General features: G+C 45.5%; 2 protein-coding genes across 4 annotated transcripts in view; both read right to left on the reverse strand.

Annotated features, from left to right (window-relative positions):
* The window catches only part of mapk13 (mitogen-activated protein kinase 13), a 14,254-nt gene extending 11,199 nt beyond the window's left edge, over positions 1-3,055 (reverse strand). Inside the window, exons 1-3 of the mRNA XM_061257008.1 lie at positions 2,564-3,055; positions 670-799; positions 158-216 (exon numbers count right to left, since the gene is read on the reverse strand). Coding sequence (XP_061112992.1) covers positions 158-216; positions 670-799; positions 2,564-2,682 — 308 coding nt within the window. The 5' untranslated portion in view covers positions 2,683-3,055. The remainder of the gene's footprint in view (positions 1-157; positions 217-669; positions 800-2,563) is intronic.
* Positions 3,056-4,545: 1,490 nt separating this feature from the next.
* nr1h5 (nuclear receptor subfamily 1, group H, member 5) lies at positions 4,546-17,962 on the reverse strand. Of its 3 annotated transcripts, XM_061257967.1 has the most exons (12): positions 17,054-17,108; positions 16,887-16,967; positions 13,401-13,541; positions 10,909-11,253; positions 10,462-10,602; positions 9,444-9,589; positions 8,299-8,394; positions 7,761-7,860; positions 7,156-7,272; positions 6,463-6,555; positions 5,831-5,944; positions 4,546-5,434 (listed from the first exon to the last, which is right to left on the reverse strand). In XM_061257967.1, the coding sequence occupies exons 2-12, from the start codon at positions 16,963-16,965 to the stop codon at positions 5,217-5,219; spliced, it is 1,590 nt and encodes a 529-aa protein (XP_061113951.1). In that variant the 5' UTR covers positions 16,966-16,967; positions 17,054-17,108; the 3' UTR covers positions 4,546-5,216. The 3 variants fall into 3 exon arrangements, with proteins under 3 accessions (XP_061113951.1, XP_061113952.1, XP_061113953.1); XM_061257968.1 differs by lacking the exons at positions 16,887-16,967; positions 17,054-17,108 and adding an exon at positions 17,871-17,962; XM_061257969.1 differs by lacking the exons at positions 16,887-16,967; positions 17,054-17,108 and adding an exon at positions 14,186-14,458.
* Between the last annotated feature and the right edge of the window lie 296 nt (positions 17,963-18,258).

The following is an 18,258-nucleotide window of genomic DNA, read 5'->3' on the forward strand; positions in this document are numbered from 1 at the left end:
TGGATGGGTTTTGTTGAGTAAAAATCTTTCATTCTAATTGTTGGTTGTGGAACATTGCACACCACTGTGTTAAGGCATTCCTTATTATGTGCAAAATATGTGCATCAGATGCTCTGCTTCTTCTAAGAGGCATGGAGCCCAAGGCAGGCACACTCACAAGTCTTGGAAGTCCTCAAAGTTAGAGGCAGGGGTGAACACATCCAGCAGCCCAATCACCTGGAGGAGGGGGACAAGAAAGATGGAGTGAGAGAGAGTGGGAGCGAGAGGAAGAGAGCACTTACTAAGGCATTTACGAGACCAAAGACCACCTACAGCACTGTAAAAGACTGAAATTCAGTTTTAAACAGGCCCGCAATTGCCCACGACAGGCAGACAAAAGCTGCAGGTGTCCCTGTGTACGCGCGTATGCGTACCTGGGTATGTGTACATGTGCGTGCCTCACACATTGTGTCTCACACATATTGTGCCTCAGGCTACAGTCTTCAGACAAAGCCCCAGTCAGCAGCTACACGTCCCCTACAGCCCCAGAGGGCTTCTGGGAATATGAGTTCTCTTATCTACGGCACAGGACAGTAATGAGCGGCAGGGTCGGTGAGAGGGGGTTTGAGGGGGTTTAAGGGGCTGAAGCGGGGGGGTGGGGGGGTGACACGAGGCGAGGCTCACACTTACATTCTCGTGCTTCATGTGTTTGAGCAGACGCAGCTCCCGATAGGATCTCTTGGCGAATATCTCGGACTGGAAGGGCCGGTGCAGCTTCTTTATAGCCACCTTCTCCTTGGTCTTCTCGTTTATGGACGAGCTGGAACAGAAGAGAGGTCAGGGGTGTGAGCCAGGGGGCGGGGGGGGTGGGTGGGTGGGTGGTATTCGGCCTTACAGGGTAACGAGATAACGGGGCAGAAACAGCCGTTTTGTTCATGTGGTGATACGGCGAGTCTGGACGTGATGAGAGTACAGAACAAAGAAGTGCCCTTCTAGGAGCGCTGAAGTACACCAAGCGCCTGAAAGACCAACAGAGGCTATTAAGAAACCTGTAATAAAAATCACGATGTTCAGCACCCACACAGCAAACCACCATGTAGTGGGGGGGGGGGGGGGGGGGGGGGAGGAAGAGAGAGAGTGAGAGTGAGAGACTGGTTCCCTTTCCTTTTAAAGAACAGAACAGAAACACTGCACCACTAACCTAAACAACATGAAGCTGCTCTGTTTATGAGCCCAATGTTGACACAACCCCCCGCCGCAGGCGCACAGAAAGAGCAGCAAAACACGATCCACACCCCTGCAGCACTAATCCAGCGCATACGTCTGCATCAGATGCATTAAAAATGTGTCATCGTGTCTCTACACGTTCGCTAGAAAACAGTATTACGAGCGACAAGACAATGCCGAGAAACAGCATATATCACATTCGCAATGCTTCATCACATTTCCTGAAAGTGTACACATTTCCATAAAATATACAACCATTCAAGTGATAAATAAACTGTTATCAGAGCACTGAGACAGCCAGTAACACCACCAGCCTTCCTTTAGAACAAACACTGTGCACTATACTGCCAAACACTACACTGCTTGCACCGTGGCACATTTGAGGGATAAGGGTGTTTTTCCCCGAATATGCACCTGTCCTTCACCTTCTAATCTGCAGACATTCCTGGGACACAGTGGACAAGCCTTCACAACTGCACGTAATTCAATAACAATATGGCCTGGGACATAATATAAAAACACTGCCATGTATGTTAGTAATATATAATCCGGTATCTAAGGCTCTATCACTGAAATGCACAGCCAAAATATTTCAAGTGAGCCCCCGTATAGTTTTGTACAATGTCTACAATCCGCATGATTCCGGCTACTTTGTAGGATAACTTGGGCTGACTATTTCCACACAGCCGTGGAAAGTCTCGAGTTCACAAAATAAGCTGTACGGCCAGTTTAAAATGGCCTGCGAGATGTTTATGGTAGGCCTGTTAACATCACTATTCATTATAGGGTCTTAGCACTGTCCTGTTTTACAGTAATACAGTATTTTTACGTTTTTATGTCAACGTGCAGGCTAACCTCTACGCTACGTGTCTTGAAGGAAAGCGTCAACCATCCGCAAAATTATAGGTTTGCTGCTCAGATACTGGGCAACTTTAGATGACAGAATATCGTCAGATTTTCACCCACGCGTGTTCCAAGTTTGATATGTGGGCAGATGTATCCAATGCTGAAGGCTACGTAGAACTGGCTGCGTCCGAAAACAGCCAAAAGCCTTGCACACACTCCAAGCGACACGCATCCACATCTAGTGGATCGACAGACATTTCGCTATACAGTATGGGCGGTAATATGATAATCACTGAAACGGAAGAAAACTGGTTTAGTGAAGTACTTTAGGCCCAACGTGTTGCTTTAACTAATGTTTGCTGCAACATTGTTGAAACAGTGTCGCTACCAAGATCGCAACAATAAAAAATAACAATAAAGTGAACTACTTTGGTTTTCATCGATCTAGTTAGCGAAATTAGTGCTACGATATTGATAAAGAAAGCTAGTCAGAAACTAGTGCGTCGCTTACCACACGGTACCGTACGCCCCCGTCCCAATTTGTTTCAGGCATCTATACTTCCCAGGCACTTCCCACACGGTACTGTTGATCTCTTCTCGTCGGAACCGCGTCTCTCTCTGGGACTCCATCAGGTAGACCGAGCACAGAAGCCGAATTTGAAAAGCAAAGTTCAAAACAACAACCGTGGCAGCTTCTGTCACGCCCGTTTGTTCTTTGGGCAACACCTAGCTTGCTTTCTGAAATACGGGTTCTGTTTTTTTTTCCTCACGAAACGTTCGTCAGGGAGCAATAGTATTCCGAGCCCTGGCCTCCCCTCCGTTCAGTGTTTCCCACGCACGGTCCGGTTCTCCCAAACTGTACAACCAATAACACACTTGACCGGATGACGTAACTACACTCCCACTCGCGCTCTCTGACCGTGCAGCACCTGAACACTCCGCTCTGTGGGGGGAAAAAAAGAGAGAAAAAAGACGTGCAACAACACGTCAACCACACGCTGCTGCACCGACTGAATGTACAAAGCAGTTGGTTTCCTCTGAAATCCGCCCTGTATACTACTCAGACTGGTTTCTTTCACTCTCACAAAGATAAATATATCAGCCAAAATCTAAAAATTAATGGAGCCCCACAAAGACAAGACACGATTCAAATAAATTATGTAACTGGAGATTTCTGCAAGGACCTAAGGGGAATTTTAATCCGTTTTATTTACAGACCACATTTAGAAACACGCACTGCCATTATTGACATATGAGAGCTTTCGACGCTTATAGCCTAAATGTGCTCAAGGAATAATTCTGTGTATTGGGGACAGTTTCAGTTAGGCTCATGTGAACAAATGCATTCATTGATCAGTGCCAGTGCTGTATCAGCTGACCCACAGCCACTTTTGGCCCCGTTTATTTTCTATAAGCACACACGTTGCGGTGTCATGTGGTGTTAATGCAGACGATAATTGAGTGTACTGTTTTTTGCGAACAATTAATATGTTCATTGGTTTTACATCCCCAAAACAAGCATTTGTGTCTTCTCATGTTTCAGTCCAGCTAATATAAGTTAGATTAACTTAGTCCTCCATTACATCAGGCTTGGTATCTGTGTTAAGTTCAGAGGTTGCTTTTCAGGTAAAACCAATATTCAGATACTTGCAAATTGATGTTAGTTAAAATTGCCTGTATGTCTGCAAGGCTTTGTACAAGCGAGCAATATTCAAATCAGTAACCATTGTTTTTTTTTCTGCTCGCAAGTCAGAAAAAAACACTAACAGTTCATCTCAAAGTGTTTTAATTTTCATAAATTATATTGGTTATTGTAGCATCAATGGATGTTTATATTTCTCCTCGTGTCGTGCTGATGGACTGTTTGACATAAATAATGATTGCGGTTTGTGTGTCTTTAAATTTTTTCAATGTGTAAGAACCATCCCTCTTCGATTTCCAAGCTATTTTTCATCTGACTTCTTGTCATTTCAATAATCATAATTAATTTTAATGCTTTGTAAACAGAAAAAAAACACTATTCATTTATAGAGGATGTATTTATATGAAATGCTTGTCATGTGCATGCAGTAGTCCAATATGTAATGTGCAATGTACAGTAATGGTACATAGCACATGTGTTGGCTGACTACTTTCAAAATAATGATGCACAGCATTGTTGAAGTGAACAGAAACTTCCCCTTCATTTAAGAAACAGACATCTAGGCCTAACAGGACCACGTGAAGCTGCCAGATGGTATTGCACTAATCTTAGGTGGGACTTAGGTGTGTTTTCAGTGGTCAGACTTCCAAACTTCATCTCAAAGGGGTAATGTATGTTACTTTGAATGAGGCTGGACAAAGACAAATGCAATTATGGAAAGTCACTTTAGTCCAGGTATGCCCAGCTGATATGGTCTCAGATCCTTCCCAGATCTTTTTCTATAATTGGGTTGTCTGTCATTTGAGAAACACTTTGAGAAACACTTCTGTGTAAAAAAAAGACCCAAACACTTTGAAAGAAAAAATATTTTTTTTTACTGTTGCTCATTTAAGAATACCCACAGGGCTGACAATAGAATGAATGGGATGAAGTGATTCTCCTATTATAAGCTTATTTTTACTACTAAATGCGTAATATCAGTTATCGTATGGATAGAAAATATTTATTCAAATGTCTTCCATCTGTCATTATACTATTATTTTAATAACAGCTAAACAGACTTCTTATTTGATAAGAATTTGGTGCAGACTGCACGGAACAATAAAATGAAGTCAAGTGTCTGGAAGCATCTGTCCTCAGATCAGAAGTGAATCTCGTCTGACGAAGGAGAAGTGGAGGAAGACGGTGGTGACTCTTGCAGGATCACGGTGACAGTCAGCAGCCATGTTTCTTTTTAATCCAACCAAACGGTGTTCCCCTGCTGAAAAAAAAACAGCTCAAGCTAGGTTTTTGAAACGGCTGGTAGCCGGTTGACCAGTTAGACCAGCTCCATACTCAACATGGTTTGACCAGCTAAAGCTATATTTTGAAACAGTTGGTAGCTGGTGTTTCAAACTGGTGATAGCTGGATTTTACACCAGGGGTCTCTTCTCCTCTCTTCTCTTCTCTTCTCTTCTCCTCTCTTCTCTTCTCTTCTCTTCTCTTCTCTCTGGTCATGACCCGTCCCCTCCTCCCCCCTCTCTCATTGGGCGTGGAGCCCCCAGGACTGATGTCTCAGCAGGGTTAGGTAGTTGTGTCGGAGTGTCCGCAGCTCTGTAAGCCTCCCCAACAGACGGGCAAAGCGCTGGGGGTCAGGGGGCCCCCGGGGGCCACAGTGTAGACTGCAGACCCGAGAGAGGAGCTCCAGGATGGGCTCCTGAATGCTCTCTACACTGGTGGCATCATGAAGAGGCTCTCCGTCTGATGGTGAGAACAGCGAGGAAGAGAGAAGAACAAAGAGGTGGAGAGAGAGTACGTATCGGTGTCTAGATCAGGGGTTCGCAACAAGGGCACATCCGTTTCAGGATTTTGTGCTTCTTTGCCACTTTCTTATCTCAATTACATCTTAATATGTCATTTGTATAAGCACCTGCTACAGTCACAGGCTGTAAGTGTATCCTAAAGATTTTACTTTGCTCAAGTACAGGAGTGAACCAGCATAGTTTGAGATGTGAGAAAACTAAGACTAAGGTCATTGGAACAAACAGCAATATGCAGATCTAAACATTGGTCTAAATGTTTTGTGTTCGTAATATCAGAACGTTTGGAAGCAATGTGTTGCTGTGTGCAATGCGTCCATCGGGGGGCGCTGTTTACCTGAACACAGCACTGCAGTGGCAGTGAGAAGGGCATACTCGGCTTCTGTCACCCCAAGTGCAGCCATGCTGTGGAAAAAGTTCATCACTGGTCCCAAAACATCTTCATTTACTCCTACAGAGACAGGGAGAGGGAGAGGGAGAGGGAGAGGGGGGGGGGGGGGGGAGAGGGGGAGAGGGAGGGAGGGAGGGAGGGAGAGAGAGAGAGATTTGTTTGCTGATCTCCATTTCAGTCATCTCAAATTACTTTCTTTTACTTTCTTTCGAATGTGTTTAAGGCTGAGGCTGTACGTTAGGTCACCCATTGTGCAGTGCAGTTGGCCAAAATGAAATAGAAAACTGCTGAGAAGCCAAGCCACAGATATTCAAAGTTAGTTGTTGCTGCACTGTTTCTCATCTTAGGCTTGATATATCATTTTTAGCAAAATTCAGCAATGAATCAAACTAATTTCACAGATGTCATGGATGTCTATGGACTGGATACACCATACTGAGATGTTGGTTACCAGCCTGAGTGGTTATCAGTTGGAATTGTACAACTGCAGAGACAGTTTAAGATATCTGTTTCATGCCCCTCCGTATTTGAGATTTCAAATTCTCTCAAGTGTCACTGCAGGTAGCTGAATGGTGTACCTGGATTTGTTAGGATCTTCATCTCACATTCTTTAGAGTCTAGGGTCTTTATCCAGTGAAGAGGGGATGTTTCCATACTCAGAGAATACAGTGCTGTGGGAGACAGTGATAGCCTCACTGATACAGATTTATTACACATTATTTTACAGGTGATTGCACAAATATAATATTGAAAATACTGAAAATATTGACACATCTGCAATTCATTAATTCAAATGAAATGAAAGTGCATTTTTCCCTGGTTTCCTATTACAGATATGGTATGTTTTCTATGTGTATAAATCATTAGGGGATGGTTTCACAGACCCTAAGGAACAAGAACAACAAAAATTCAAGTTAATAAAAACAGATAAAAACAAAAACTAGACAAACCTGCTCATAAAACAAAAATGACTTTGCTTCAATACTGGAATGTTCTAAATAGAGTGTGTTTCTAAACACACACAGATTGTGATCATACCAACAAATTCAGATAAGAAAAAAAATGCTGGATGCCAAAATATGACAACAGTTTACAGATCAAATCTGATTGTACTTGTTTTCTGAATCAGACCCAATCTGTGTCTGTAACCCACACAGTGATTTTAGTGCCTATCCACAAAGCTTTTTAAAAAGAGTACAAAAGGTAGAACCTTTAAAAGGGGAGGCATAAAAGTTCCCTGAAATCATGCTTTCCTGCTCTGCATGCAGTACCTGGGCTGGCCTCTGGGTGTCCCTGGGTGAAGTGCTGCGCTGAGAGAAGGAACATGACTTCTACAGAGGAGCTGGAGAGGAGCGATCTCTGATCATCACAGTCCAGGAGATCAAACCCTAAAGGGGGATACACACACCATACACCTGGGGCTCATTCCAATCACTGAGTTTATCAGTTCTTCCATCTCCTAGGTCCTCTTCTGACCAAGAAATGGGTCGAGGTCTAACATTGATTGAGGGCATTCCATTCTGGTAAATGCTCCTTGGAGGAGCAAAGAGGTATTTTCTCAGAATGCGTGACATATAAATGATCCACTTCTCCACATCTGCAACACCCGTATTGATTTGGCTTAAAACTGACTCTTGACTGAACAAGGATGTCACATTTGCCTAATACAAATCTCCTTGATTCCTCCATCCTGGTATCTCTTCCTTGCGTCCTCCGTTGAGTGGAGCTACTGTCAGGAGCGAGGAAAGGACACAAGGACAAGTTGCAAGGAGTGAAAATAAGAGATCAGAATGAGCCCCAGAAAAGGGGTGAGGTGGAGCTGTGGAACAAGGGGCTGGTTATGGGCGAGGGGGTCCCGTGCTGAAAGGGCGCTCACCTGGCACACTCCTGGAGAACCTATGCAGTGTCTGACAGTGTGGTGAGGCCAGGTCTGTCAGCACCTCCATCCCCACCCCCAGGCCTGGCCACTCCTGCATCTGGGGAAACACAGAGGGGGGGAGGCAGCAGTGTAGTATGAGCGTTCTCACCACTGACTGGCACTTTTTCTAGCATTCAGCTACTCCTCTGAAGCTCTGCATACGTTTGTGTGCCCATGAGATTCTTCATCTCATTCCCACAACAGCCACTGTATTGTAGTCCATAACCTTTTTCTTTCCCCAATGGTATTATTTTGGCAGCTACAACGGAACCTGCCTTTTCAACATGTTTGCTTGCCTCAAAAGTGGGACGTTCAGGAGCACTGGAGTAGAACACAATAGACTTCTATGTTTTTTTTCATGTGAGTGCCAGCATTTTTTTTTTTTCCCCACTTGGAGAACTGGCTCACATGTTTTGGGGAAAGGGGGGTGCAGGGCACTCGCTTATTATGCGCAGAAATCGCTTGCAGTTGTCGTGGGACTTCCACCCGTGCCTACCCTGCAGTGTGAAGTGTCCTGGGTTCTGTGCCGACGATGGGCCTCCACAATCCTGTCCAGCAAGTGCTGCTCTTCTGCCGATAAGTCTGCAGACACCTGCACACACAGACATGCGCACACCCAGACACAAGGCAATCTCACACAGATGGACTTGCACAAATGCAAAAATGTGGGCACCCCTGGTTTAAAAGTCTAAATGTTTAAATGCATCTGTATGTGATTGAAAGACAGATGAAGGCTTTGAAATGGCCACCACAGTCCCCAGACTTCAATATTATTGAAAATCTGTGGAGAGATCTCAAACATGCCGTATATGCAAGGAGGTCAAAGACTATTTCTGAGCTAGAGGTGTTTTGCCAGGAAGAATAGAGAAAAATTACAAAAGCATGAATGGAAAGACTCTTAGCTTGCTACAGGAAGCAAGCTAGTTATAGTTTCACGAGGAGGAGTTACAAAGTACTAACTGATAGCGTTCCTAAACCTTTTTTCTTTTTGCATTATTTTGAAACTGTAAAAAATGTACATAAAAAGTAATCTTGCTTTTAAATTTTAAGAAATGTGTCATGTTTAACTCTGTACCATTTAGAGGTCAGGTTTGCATCTGTTAACTTAGATATTCATTGTAAATTGTCTTTTTGACCAGGGGTGCCCAAATTCTTGCACACCACTGCATAGATGCCTTTCCGATGGATTTGCATGTGAAGTGACACAGGAAGGCAGACAGTACTACAGAGTCACAGAGAGTGTTGTATATGTGATTGGTTCATATTACATTTGTGTTACAGTCTGTTACTGTATTGGCATAAAGTTGAGATGTGCAAAAGGTGCAAAAGTTTGTTTCATGGAGAATATGAAAAAAACAGAAAAAGTTTAGTTGCAGTAACTCTCGTTGCAGTAACTGCAACACAGAGTATACACCCATCAGAGCACTCAGCAGTGACATGACCCTCCTACCAGCTCACACAACAGGAAGTGGAACAGGTGGGAATTTCCCCTTGAGAAAATTTAACCCGTTACCAGTTTGCTTGACAACTGAAATGTTCTTGCCCCATTGATAAATCTTGTAGTCAAAATGTCCTCATTGGCAATATCTTTGACTAAAACACTTGCGGAGACGGACTTGTGTTTTGGATTTTGCAGTGTACCTGGCCGGGTATCCTGCAGGTGGAGGAGACGCTCCTGCTCTCCGTGCCCTCCTCCTCGTCTGGCTTCCTGGTGCTCGCGGACTGGCCGCGGTGCTTGGCGCTCTTCCTCAGCCGTTTGGACTGGCACTGCACCTCCGTCAGCAGGCCTGCAGGGGAGGGGAGGGTCTGCTACACTTCCACATCCAGAGCGGGGCTCTCTAACCCCAGTCCTGGAGGGCTGCAATCTGTGCATGTTTTAGTGATTTCCTTTCAACGAGCAGCCTTGGTGAGCCAAGCAGCGACTGAAATTAAGCACTTAAGTCAAGGGCATAATTTATAGGCTCTCAAGCCCCAATATGACAAAACGGGCCAAATGACACCCCAAAGTTACTGGACTTCAGGGTCCAAATATAGCAAAAACCCAACTGGCACAGCTGCCCTCCAGGATTTCAGTTTGAGATCCGTGATCAAGAATGAGGAAGGTTGTGGTTTAACTGGTCTTGTTTCTGTAATTGAACTGCGTGCTGCTCATGCCAAACAAGGCTTTCAGTCGCGTGGCATGTACTTCCTGTTGCAGTCTGTTGCATTACATCACATTAATGGGGGCGACATGGCTCAGGCAGTAAGAGCAGTCGTCTGGCAGTCGGAGGGTTGCCGGTTCGATCCCCCGCCCGGGCTGTGTCAAAGTGTCCCTGAGCAAGACACCTAACCCCCAAATTCTCCTGACGAGCTGGTCGGGGCCTTGCATGGCAGCCAATCGCCGTCGGTGTGTGAGTGTGTGTATGAATGGGTGAATGGAGAAGCATCAATTGTGTGCTTTGGATAAAGGCGCTATATAAATGCCTGCCATTTACCATTTACCATTAATGGCATTACCCAGAGCGACTTACAGTTGATTAGACTAAGCAGGAGACAATCCTTTCCTGGAGCAATGCAGGGTTAAGGGCCTTGCTCAAGGGGCCTTGCGGGTCCCAGACATGTACGTGGGGTGGCTACAGTGTGCTGCAGAAGGTTCCGGAGGCCTAGCGGCAGTACTCACACTCCGCCAGCATGCCCACGGCGCGGCACTTCCGCAGCCGGCAGTCCTGGCACTTCCTGCGCATGTACATGTCCATCTCACAGCACCCCCCACTCTTACAGCGGTACACCGCCTTCTTCGTCACACTGCGCCGGAAGAACCCTGCGGTGATGATGATGATGATGATGCGTGTGGTTTATGATGTTGATGATGATTCTGGTTAGTATTATTAGTAGTAGTAGTATTATGATGATGATGATGATGATGATGATGATCCCAGTTAAGACAAAACATTTTCACAATGTTGCTGCCATGTAGAGGCAATTTGAAAACATTGTCAAAACACTAACATTGTGAGAACATTTTGGGTTAGCTGGGAAGATGCAGTTGATGATTATAATAATTATGATGATGATTATAATGTTGATGATGATGATGATGATGATGAAGATGAACAGTGTAACACACCTTTGCAGCCCTCACAGGTGAGCGCGTTGTAGTGGTAACCCGAAGCCTTGTCCCCGCACACCACGCACAGCTCGTCCTGCCCCCTCACCCTGCCCCCCGGGCCCATCCTGCTGCGTTTGAGCATGGGCAGCCCCCCGTAGCCGGCCCTCACCTCCATGGGCCCCTCCAGGCCAGGCTCGCAGGGCAGCTCAGGGCAGGGAGAGCCGTAGCTGTAGGGCGGGTAGCAGGGCTGGGCGGAGGCCAGGGGGAACTGCATGTTGACGGGGCTGTACTGCGGCTGGCCGTAGGGCAGGCCCTGCAGATCCGCGTCCTGGAAGGGGTAGCACAGTGGGTCCGCCAGCACGTCTGCAGGCAGGAAGAGGAGGGGCATAGCCCAGCCACAGAGTTCACTGAGCTGTCACTGGGTCAAAGTTCAGAGTGCAAAGAACCAATGTTGCAACAAGACCAAATTGGAATTTTACATTGTTTTTGCAAGTTTTCTCAAGATATAAATCAATCCGGTGCGGTTTCGCATGACCCTTTTTTCTAAGAATAGAATAGCATAGTAACCTTTTCCCATGCAGGTTGAACTTCAGGTGAAGTTTCTGAAGCTTTGAACTTTTGTTGTCTACCTACAATATTCCGTACACAGAACAGACATTTTGCAGGACTGTCTTGTACTGAAGAGAGTGGGATGTTACAGCTAATCTACTGCTGATTTATGATTACGATTATGATTATGATAGTAACAGAAAAGATGATACGTTTAACATAGGACAGCCATCCACAAACACAATCCTTGTCTAAGCCATCTAACCTGATACTGACATTTTTAACAGTTTTTATCACGCCCCTGGGACATAATAAAAAAAAGGAAAAGGCAGTCAGAGCGAGACCTCTGGACTGAAGAAACAGGATGCAGCTGAGCAGGGACAGGCCTGTCTGTTTCTACTTTAATCACTCACTAGTCATTTCAGCTCATGGCTTTTATGGGTGTTTTTCTGGGGAATGTTCTTGGGGTTGGGAAGCGGGACAGTGATGGGATTTGCAGGTTGGGTCTCCGCAGAGGAAACACGTGCCGGGACTGGCGGGACTTCTGAGGCCTGCACACGTGGGAGACCGAGCACCGGCTGCAGTTTCCCAGCCCTCCCCACCATCTCCGGAGACCGCGTCCGTCTACGCCGGGGTCCCTCAGCACCTAATGGATTTGTCGACCTCGTTGCTGCGTCGGTTCAAACATTAACCGCAGAGCAAACTGGAAGAGTCGATCCTGATTCCTTTAGCTAGATAATCTGTTTAAGCAACGCAATCTGAATCCATGACCCCACCTGTGGCTGCTGTGCAAGTACATTTCTGTGTGTCATCACCAAGGTAGCTGATAACCAATCAGGCAGAATCTCAAAAAGCCCCATCCGATCACAAATGCCCTGGCCCACTGCCTTTCGACACAAAGTTAAAAAATGACACAGTTGCGAGCTGTCAGTGCACCCGTTCTTATACATATTAATGTATCGCCTGTGATCTGCAGCATCTCTGATCTCAGCGTGGCAAGGCCGAAGGGCGAGCGCAACTCTCCGCTCTCGGTCTCCGCATTCCCCGCATACCAGCGGATGCTTCTCTCCACGTCCCTCTCTCGCTCCAACTCCATCCTCCTATTTTTCCTGCATCCCTTCACAACACGAGCACTCTCTCCGTCGCACGCAACGTGCGTCTGTCCCCCCCCCCCCCAGCCCTCCCCCATTCCATACCTCCCGCTCCCCCAGATGTTTCCTGTCTTGCTCGGCTCCTCCTGTTCTCATGACGTGTGAATCGGCCGCGGTAGCGTGTGTTTGTAAACTGCCGGAGCGCTGTCTAAACACTCCTGCTCCAACTGCCCCCCACCAACCCCCACACCCACTCACCCTCCCAACACGGCCAATTAGTCCAGTCGGCTTTGCAGAGCGATAACTCCATGGGGGGGTATATCATCAGCATAAACATTTCCCCCGTCCTAATGATGCAGCTCAGATCATTTCTTACAAACAAGAAAAATGTATGATTTCAGACGTTAGAAAACAAGCAGAAGTGTAGCTTCTCAGATCTGTTGATAGGCTATTTTGCACGGATGTGGCTAAATTGTTGGGAATAGAGCTACAATAGCCTGACCTTTGTATCAATCACAGAAAGGCTCAGCCTTTACAAGAAATAGGGAAAAGGTTTCATAGTTGTGAGGAACTAAAAAGGAACCACAACTGAATTATGATGAACTAACAAGGGGAACTAACAAGGAACCACAACTGAAGTTTCAGGGGTTTTCTTCACGTTTCAACAAATCAACAGCCTCAGATTAGAACAAATTGGGCCTGTTCACAGATTCAGATTAAGCTTCATCCTGGACAAAATTGAAATTTGAATGGAGGATTTCCATTCAGAACTGAATTTAGTTACTAGGACTAGGCTTAACCTGTGTCTGTGAAACTGGCCCATGAGGCATCTAGATGTATAATCGTATAACCATGTTGCCGTCTTCTCACCATAATACTGCAGAGGTTCAGCGATGCCATACCCATCGGACACAGACAGGTAGCCACCGTTTGCCATGGTCATGTCAGGCTCGGTCCACTCTCTCATCTCAGCACGTGATTGGTCCACACCGTCTGGGCACTGGGTTGGGCCTGCAAAGGAACACAAAATGATTGGTTGTTCAGGCACTTTTTCCCCCATTCCTGTGCTCTGACTCCAACTACTAACAAGTCTGCTGGATCTGAGCCTCTGAGACTTTTTATAATTGAGTCTTTTTTTTCTTCTTCTTCTTCTTTTTTTTTTGTTCATTCCTAAGCATGCTAGCATGAAGGGACACTCTGGTACGGGGTCACGGCTAGATGCAGCACACCACAGGGACACGTCCCGTGTTCTGTGAGTTCCAGGCCTGTGGGAACACGAAGAACGACGTGTGAGACAAAGCGTGACCACGTGAGGATGAGAGAGATCTTCTGCGTCTCCTGTCCAAACAGCTGCTCTGGCAGGGTGTTCAGAGAGGAAGTGTTCCTCCAAAAGGAGAAGATCCGGTCCCTGTAGGTCACCCCAGGTTTGAGTGCTCCCTCTCTGCAGTGCAGCTGGGATGTCAGCACGCCTCGGTGACCCACCTGAGTCGGTGGCTCACGTGCGGGAGAGCAAACACTTACAACACACATGCAGAACGCCTACAGCAGACGTGGCCAACCCTGGTTCTGGAGAGCCGCAGGGTCTGCTGGTAATCGTCATTACCCGGCACTTAATTGATCAATTTAAACAATCCATCACAGTTAACCCACCTCACCTGCTAGATTACGGAGTTAGCTGGAACAGCTCTTTTCACTTCAGTGCATGTTTCAGGTTCAGCGGCACACTTATCCAGCTAACACAGTAATCCTGCTTTGTGAAACAGGGCCCAGGCTTCTGGGTCTACAGTGGTTGCAGAATTTAAAGTGAAAACAAAAAGCTTCCCAAAAAGGCCTTGTGGCTTCCCAGGACCGGGGTTGGCCACACTTGGCCCATCCTGCTTTCAGTTCCTTTTGTGTCTATGTCATGCTCTCTAGAGCTCAGAGGTGGATATTCCAGGGGTCAGAAAGTAAAAGTACTGCTTGTGTTTTTTCCACCCATGAAGCCAGCTGATTTCACAAATTAGTTCTACCTCCTGGCTGAAGAATTGTGTTGAAAAGCAAATTCAGGTGATCGGAACAAAATACTGGGGAGGACTTTTAACTTTTTCCACATCTGCTAGTGCTGTCATCACCTCCCACTGCTCATCATCGTTCCTGACTGCCTTCTTCCTCCTCTTCTCCCTGTCCTTGTGTGTCTGTTGTTTTCCCCTGGGACTCATCTCTGAAGTTCCAGGGCTCTGTTTACTCTGACTCTTGTTTGCAGTTGCCGTGTTTGTCCCGCAGTTAATGTTTGACGTGGGGCAGATTTGGGATTTGGGAGACTTGCCCCCGCTTCGGTGACCTGACTGGACTGAGAGGCTGAACTTGCAGAACACCACCACGCTGGAACACAAGCCCCACCCCCTCTGCACTCACCTCTGACATCACGTTGTACAGGAGCACACAGAAAGCAAACGCTGCCTTTGAAGAGTTTATCCCGGTGTTTTTATCTGCATCTTCAAAAGGCCCTTCTCAGCATCTTCCTAAACTACTATCGAGTGTGACCAAGGCTGACACTGCATATATCGTTTGGCTACCTCAGGTGACCCATAGGACCAAGTCAACACAGTTCTAATTGCACTCAGACTTACTACTGCATGTTCTTGTAGTGCAGTCCAGCAGATTTTTGAAATTCATTATATTTGTATACACACGCAAAGACATATTGGTATTTATTAATTATCAGACATTGGATCAAAATTGAGGCTATTGCAGTTGCATTCACAGAAGCATTTATGTCTGTATACCACTGAAATTCACTCTAAGATAGATATTCTCTATCTTAAATTGTCTTTTAATTTCAAAAACACCACTTGAATACCGTTTCACTGAGAATAAAGTATCGGCATACACTCATATATTCAGTTCATAAAATAAACTGAGTAACAGATTATTACAATTGTCAAAAAGCATCCCTATTGTTTTTTAGACTGTTCTGAACTTCTTTTCCAGTTGGAAAGAACCTGAGTGATTGGTTTATGAATATCATAAGTAAAGTACGTAGATAATGTATATTTATGCTTTAATTGATAATGGAGAAAGTATTTTACCAGGTTATGTTTATAATTATGATGAATTACGTAAAGAAATAGTTTCTGATCATGAGAGAAGGAGAGGATTTAAAGAGTGTACTTATGCTTTATTTAAAAAAGCTAAATACATTTCTCATTTATAGTCTTTGCATGATCTTTTTTATTTACTGCTGGTTGTTGTTTTTTTGATAGTCAATAAAAGCTTTCTTTTTTAGTTTTTGTTCGGTTTATAGTTTTACTAAACTGCAATTACTACAGACATCGGAGACATATGGAGACAATGGACAGCCCATAAAGTTAAATTACCATTGACACTGCACACAGCCTTGATAGAAACAGCATTTCCTGTGACCCATCACACTCCACACACACACACACACCAGAACCCATTTTTGATTTGTAGTTTCAGCATAAATTGCGGCATTGGTATTTTCTACAGCCCCGGGAGACTCGAGGTTTGTGTTGTTGTTTTTCAGTCTTGAGCAATGTGTCGCTGGGTGCTGGCCACGTCCTCAAACCTTTGAGAAAACAAGCCCTGCATCTCCAGAAGACTGTAAATCTCCTCAGACCGAGTCTGTTCTGTACCTCTGTGAGCGTCTAAGAACTGGCCTTTCAGTCCCAAAGACAAAGAGGTTATGGGAAGAGTGCCTTAATTGGGATTCATTCATTTCTCTCCTGATGTGTAGTATAATGCGCTCCATTTTTGTGAGTGCGTGAAGGTCATCTGACATAGCTAGATAGTTTGTCACTCGTGTGGATAGGAGAACGAGGGTCATTCTTGGGAACTTAAGGAGCACTATCAAGAAGCAGAGGGTACCACACGTAACTTTCCAACTCCAGAGTTTGCGCCTGGGTCCACCTTATTACTATCCGCAGCAGGCATTCCGTATGCCTCTCCATCACACTCTCGTCACTCTTTTCCTCCGACAAGATTTCACTTTTCACAGTTTGCCAGCGGCCTGGCTCAGATAGCGCAGTGTTTACTGATTCAGACAGGAAACAGGCCCTCAGATTAGCGACCTCGCTAGGAGGGGAGGAGGGGTTAAAGTCCAGAGCCACGAGAGGATGGGGGGGCGCTACCACTTAATTAATAGAAAGCATCGGGCCATCATTGAAGAATGTTCCACTAACGCACTCATCATCGCCCACAGGAGACCAGTAAAATGTTTATTACTTTACTGCCATTTACTGATAACTCAATTCAATCTGCATTCACACGTTTCAGTCCATAGCCAGATCTCATTTAAATGTTTGTCCCCTTGTTCGAGAAATTACCGGATTTTCCCACAATATCTATGACACCTACCACCTTTCAAAACTGATGAGAACCACGTCCTCCCTGGAATCCACCAGGAAAGACAGCCACTCTTTGTATCGCCAGTCATCTCTGACAAAAAAAAGTTAAAGTGTTAATAATTATCTAATTGTAAAAAAGAAGAAAAAAAAAAGAAAAACCCTTCATTTTGGTCTAACCTTGGACACAATGGTTCCTGTTTTAGGGATTTTGAATTTCCTTTTCCTGCCAACTTTCTTTGACTGTTCGAATCAGAAAGAAAGCCTGTAACAAAACGTACACACGTTTTAACATCATAGATAAAAATACGTAAACATTGACATAACCAAAAAAAGTCATTACAACCCATCGACCAGCTAAACTGGACTGGCTAAAACGCATTAGTAAGACTGGAAATATACAACAAAGCAGCGCATTATTTTGGCCTGGTAGATATGGCACTGCCTCTGACATCTCTCACGCCTCTACAAGACCTCCGCTTATCTCAACAAACTGTCCAAAACATTCCGAAACAAGCCGACACCGAGTGTTTCAGTGCAACTACCTCAACTCTTACACTGTAAACCAGGACACGGCATCCACAGATTACCCAGGCGAAAGCAACTTTCTTTTTTTAGCAGATTATAAGACACAATGTGGAGGTCACCCGAGTGAGCGGTCGGTGGAGTATCTCGTTCTTCTGAGTGGACAGATTCAACATGGCTTTGAAGAGCCTCATGCACAGGACCGTTCAGCTGAGTCCATGAGTCAGACAGTGTACTACTGAAAGCTGTGACAACACAACCTGGCTACGCATCTCTACTCCCATTCCTGGGGTTCTTTTTCAATGTCCGCTTCGGGTAAGGAGAGTGACTCTAGCAAACAGACAGTGGCAAAACACAAACTTTCTCTTGATTCTATGACTTGAACGCTTGACTAGAACTCTTCGACTGATCAGTGTGGATTAAAATAATCTATTGCCTTTTGTCGAGTGAATCGCGATGCAAGTGTACTCACCGTGGTCTGCTATCCAGAGTGTCGTCTTTTTCAATAATCTCTTGATTTTCTCTTGAATTTGTGTCCCGTCTGCTCACCCCCTCCCACCCCGCACACCCCCAACCCCCCCAACCCCCCCAACCCCCCGCCCACGGGCCTCTGCTCCCAATCCCTGAAGCTGACTACAACCCAGCTTCTGGCACCATACACTCTCCAAACACAGGCGCACGCACACACACACACACACACACACACACACACACACACGCACGCACACACACATACGCAAGCACACACAGTGTAAACAGCTGACACACAGAAGATACTCTGTCACACAAACACACACACACACACACAAATGTAAACAGTTCTCTCACCCTCTCATATACACACACATGCACACACAGCA

The sequence above is a fragment of the Conger conger genome, chromosome 10, assembly GCF_963514075.1.
Source record: "Conger conger chromosome 10, fConCon1.1, whole genome shotgun sequence".
NCBI lineage: Eukaryota > Metazoa > Chordata > Actinopteri > Anguilliformes > Congridae > Conger > Conger conger.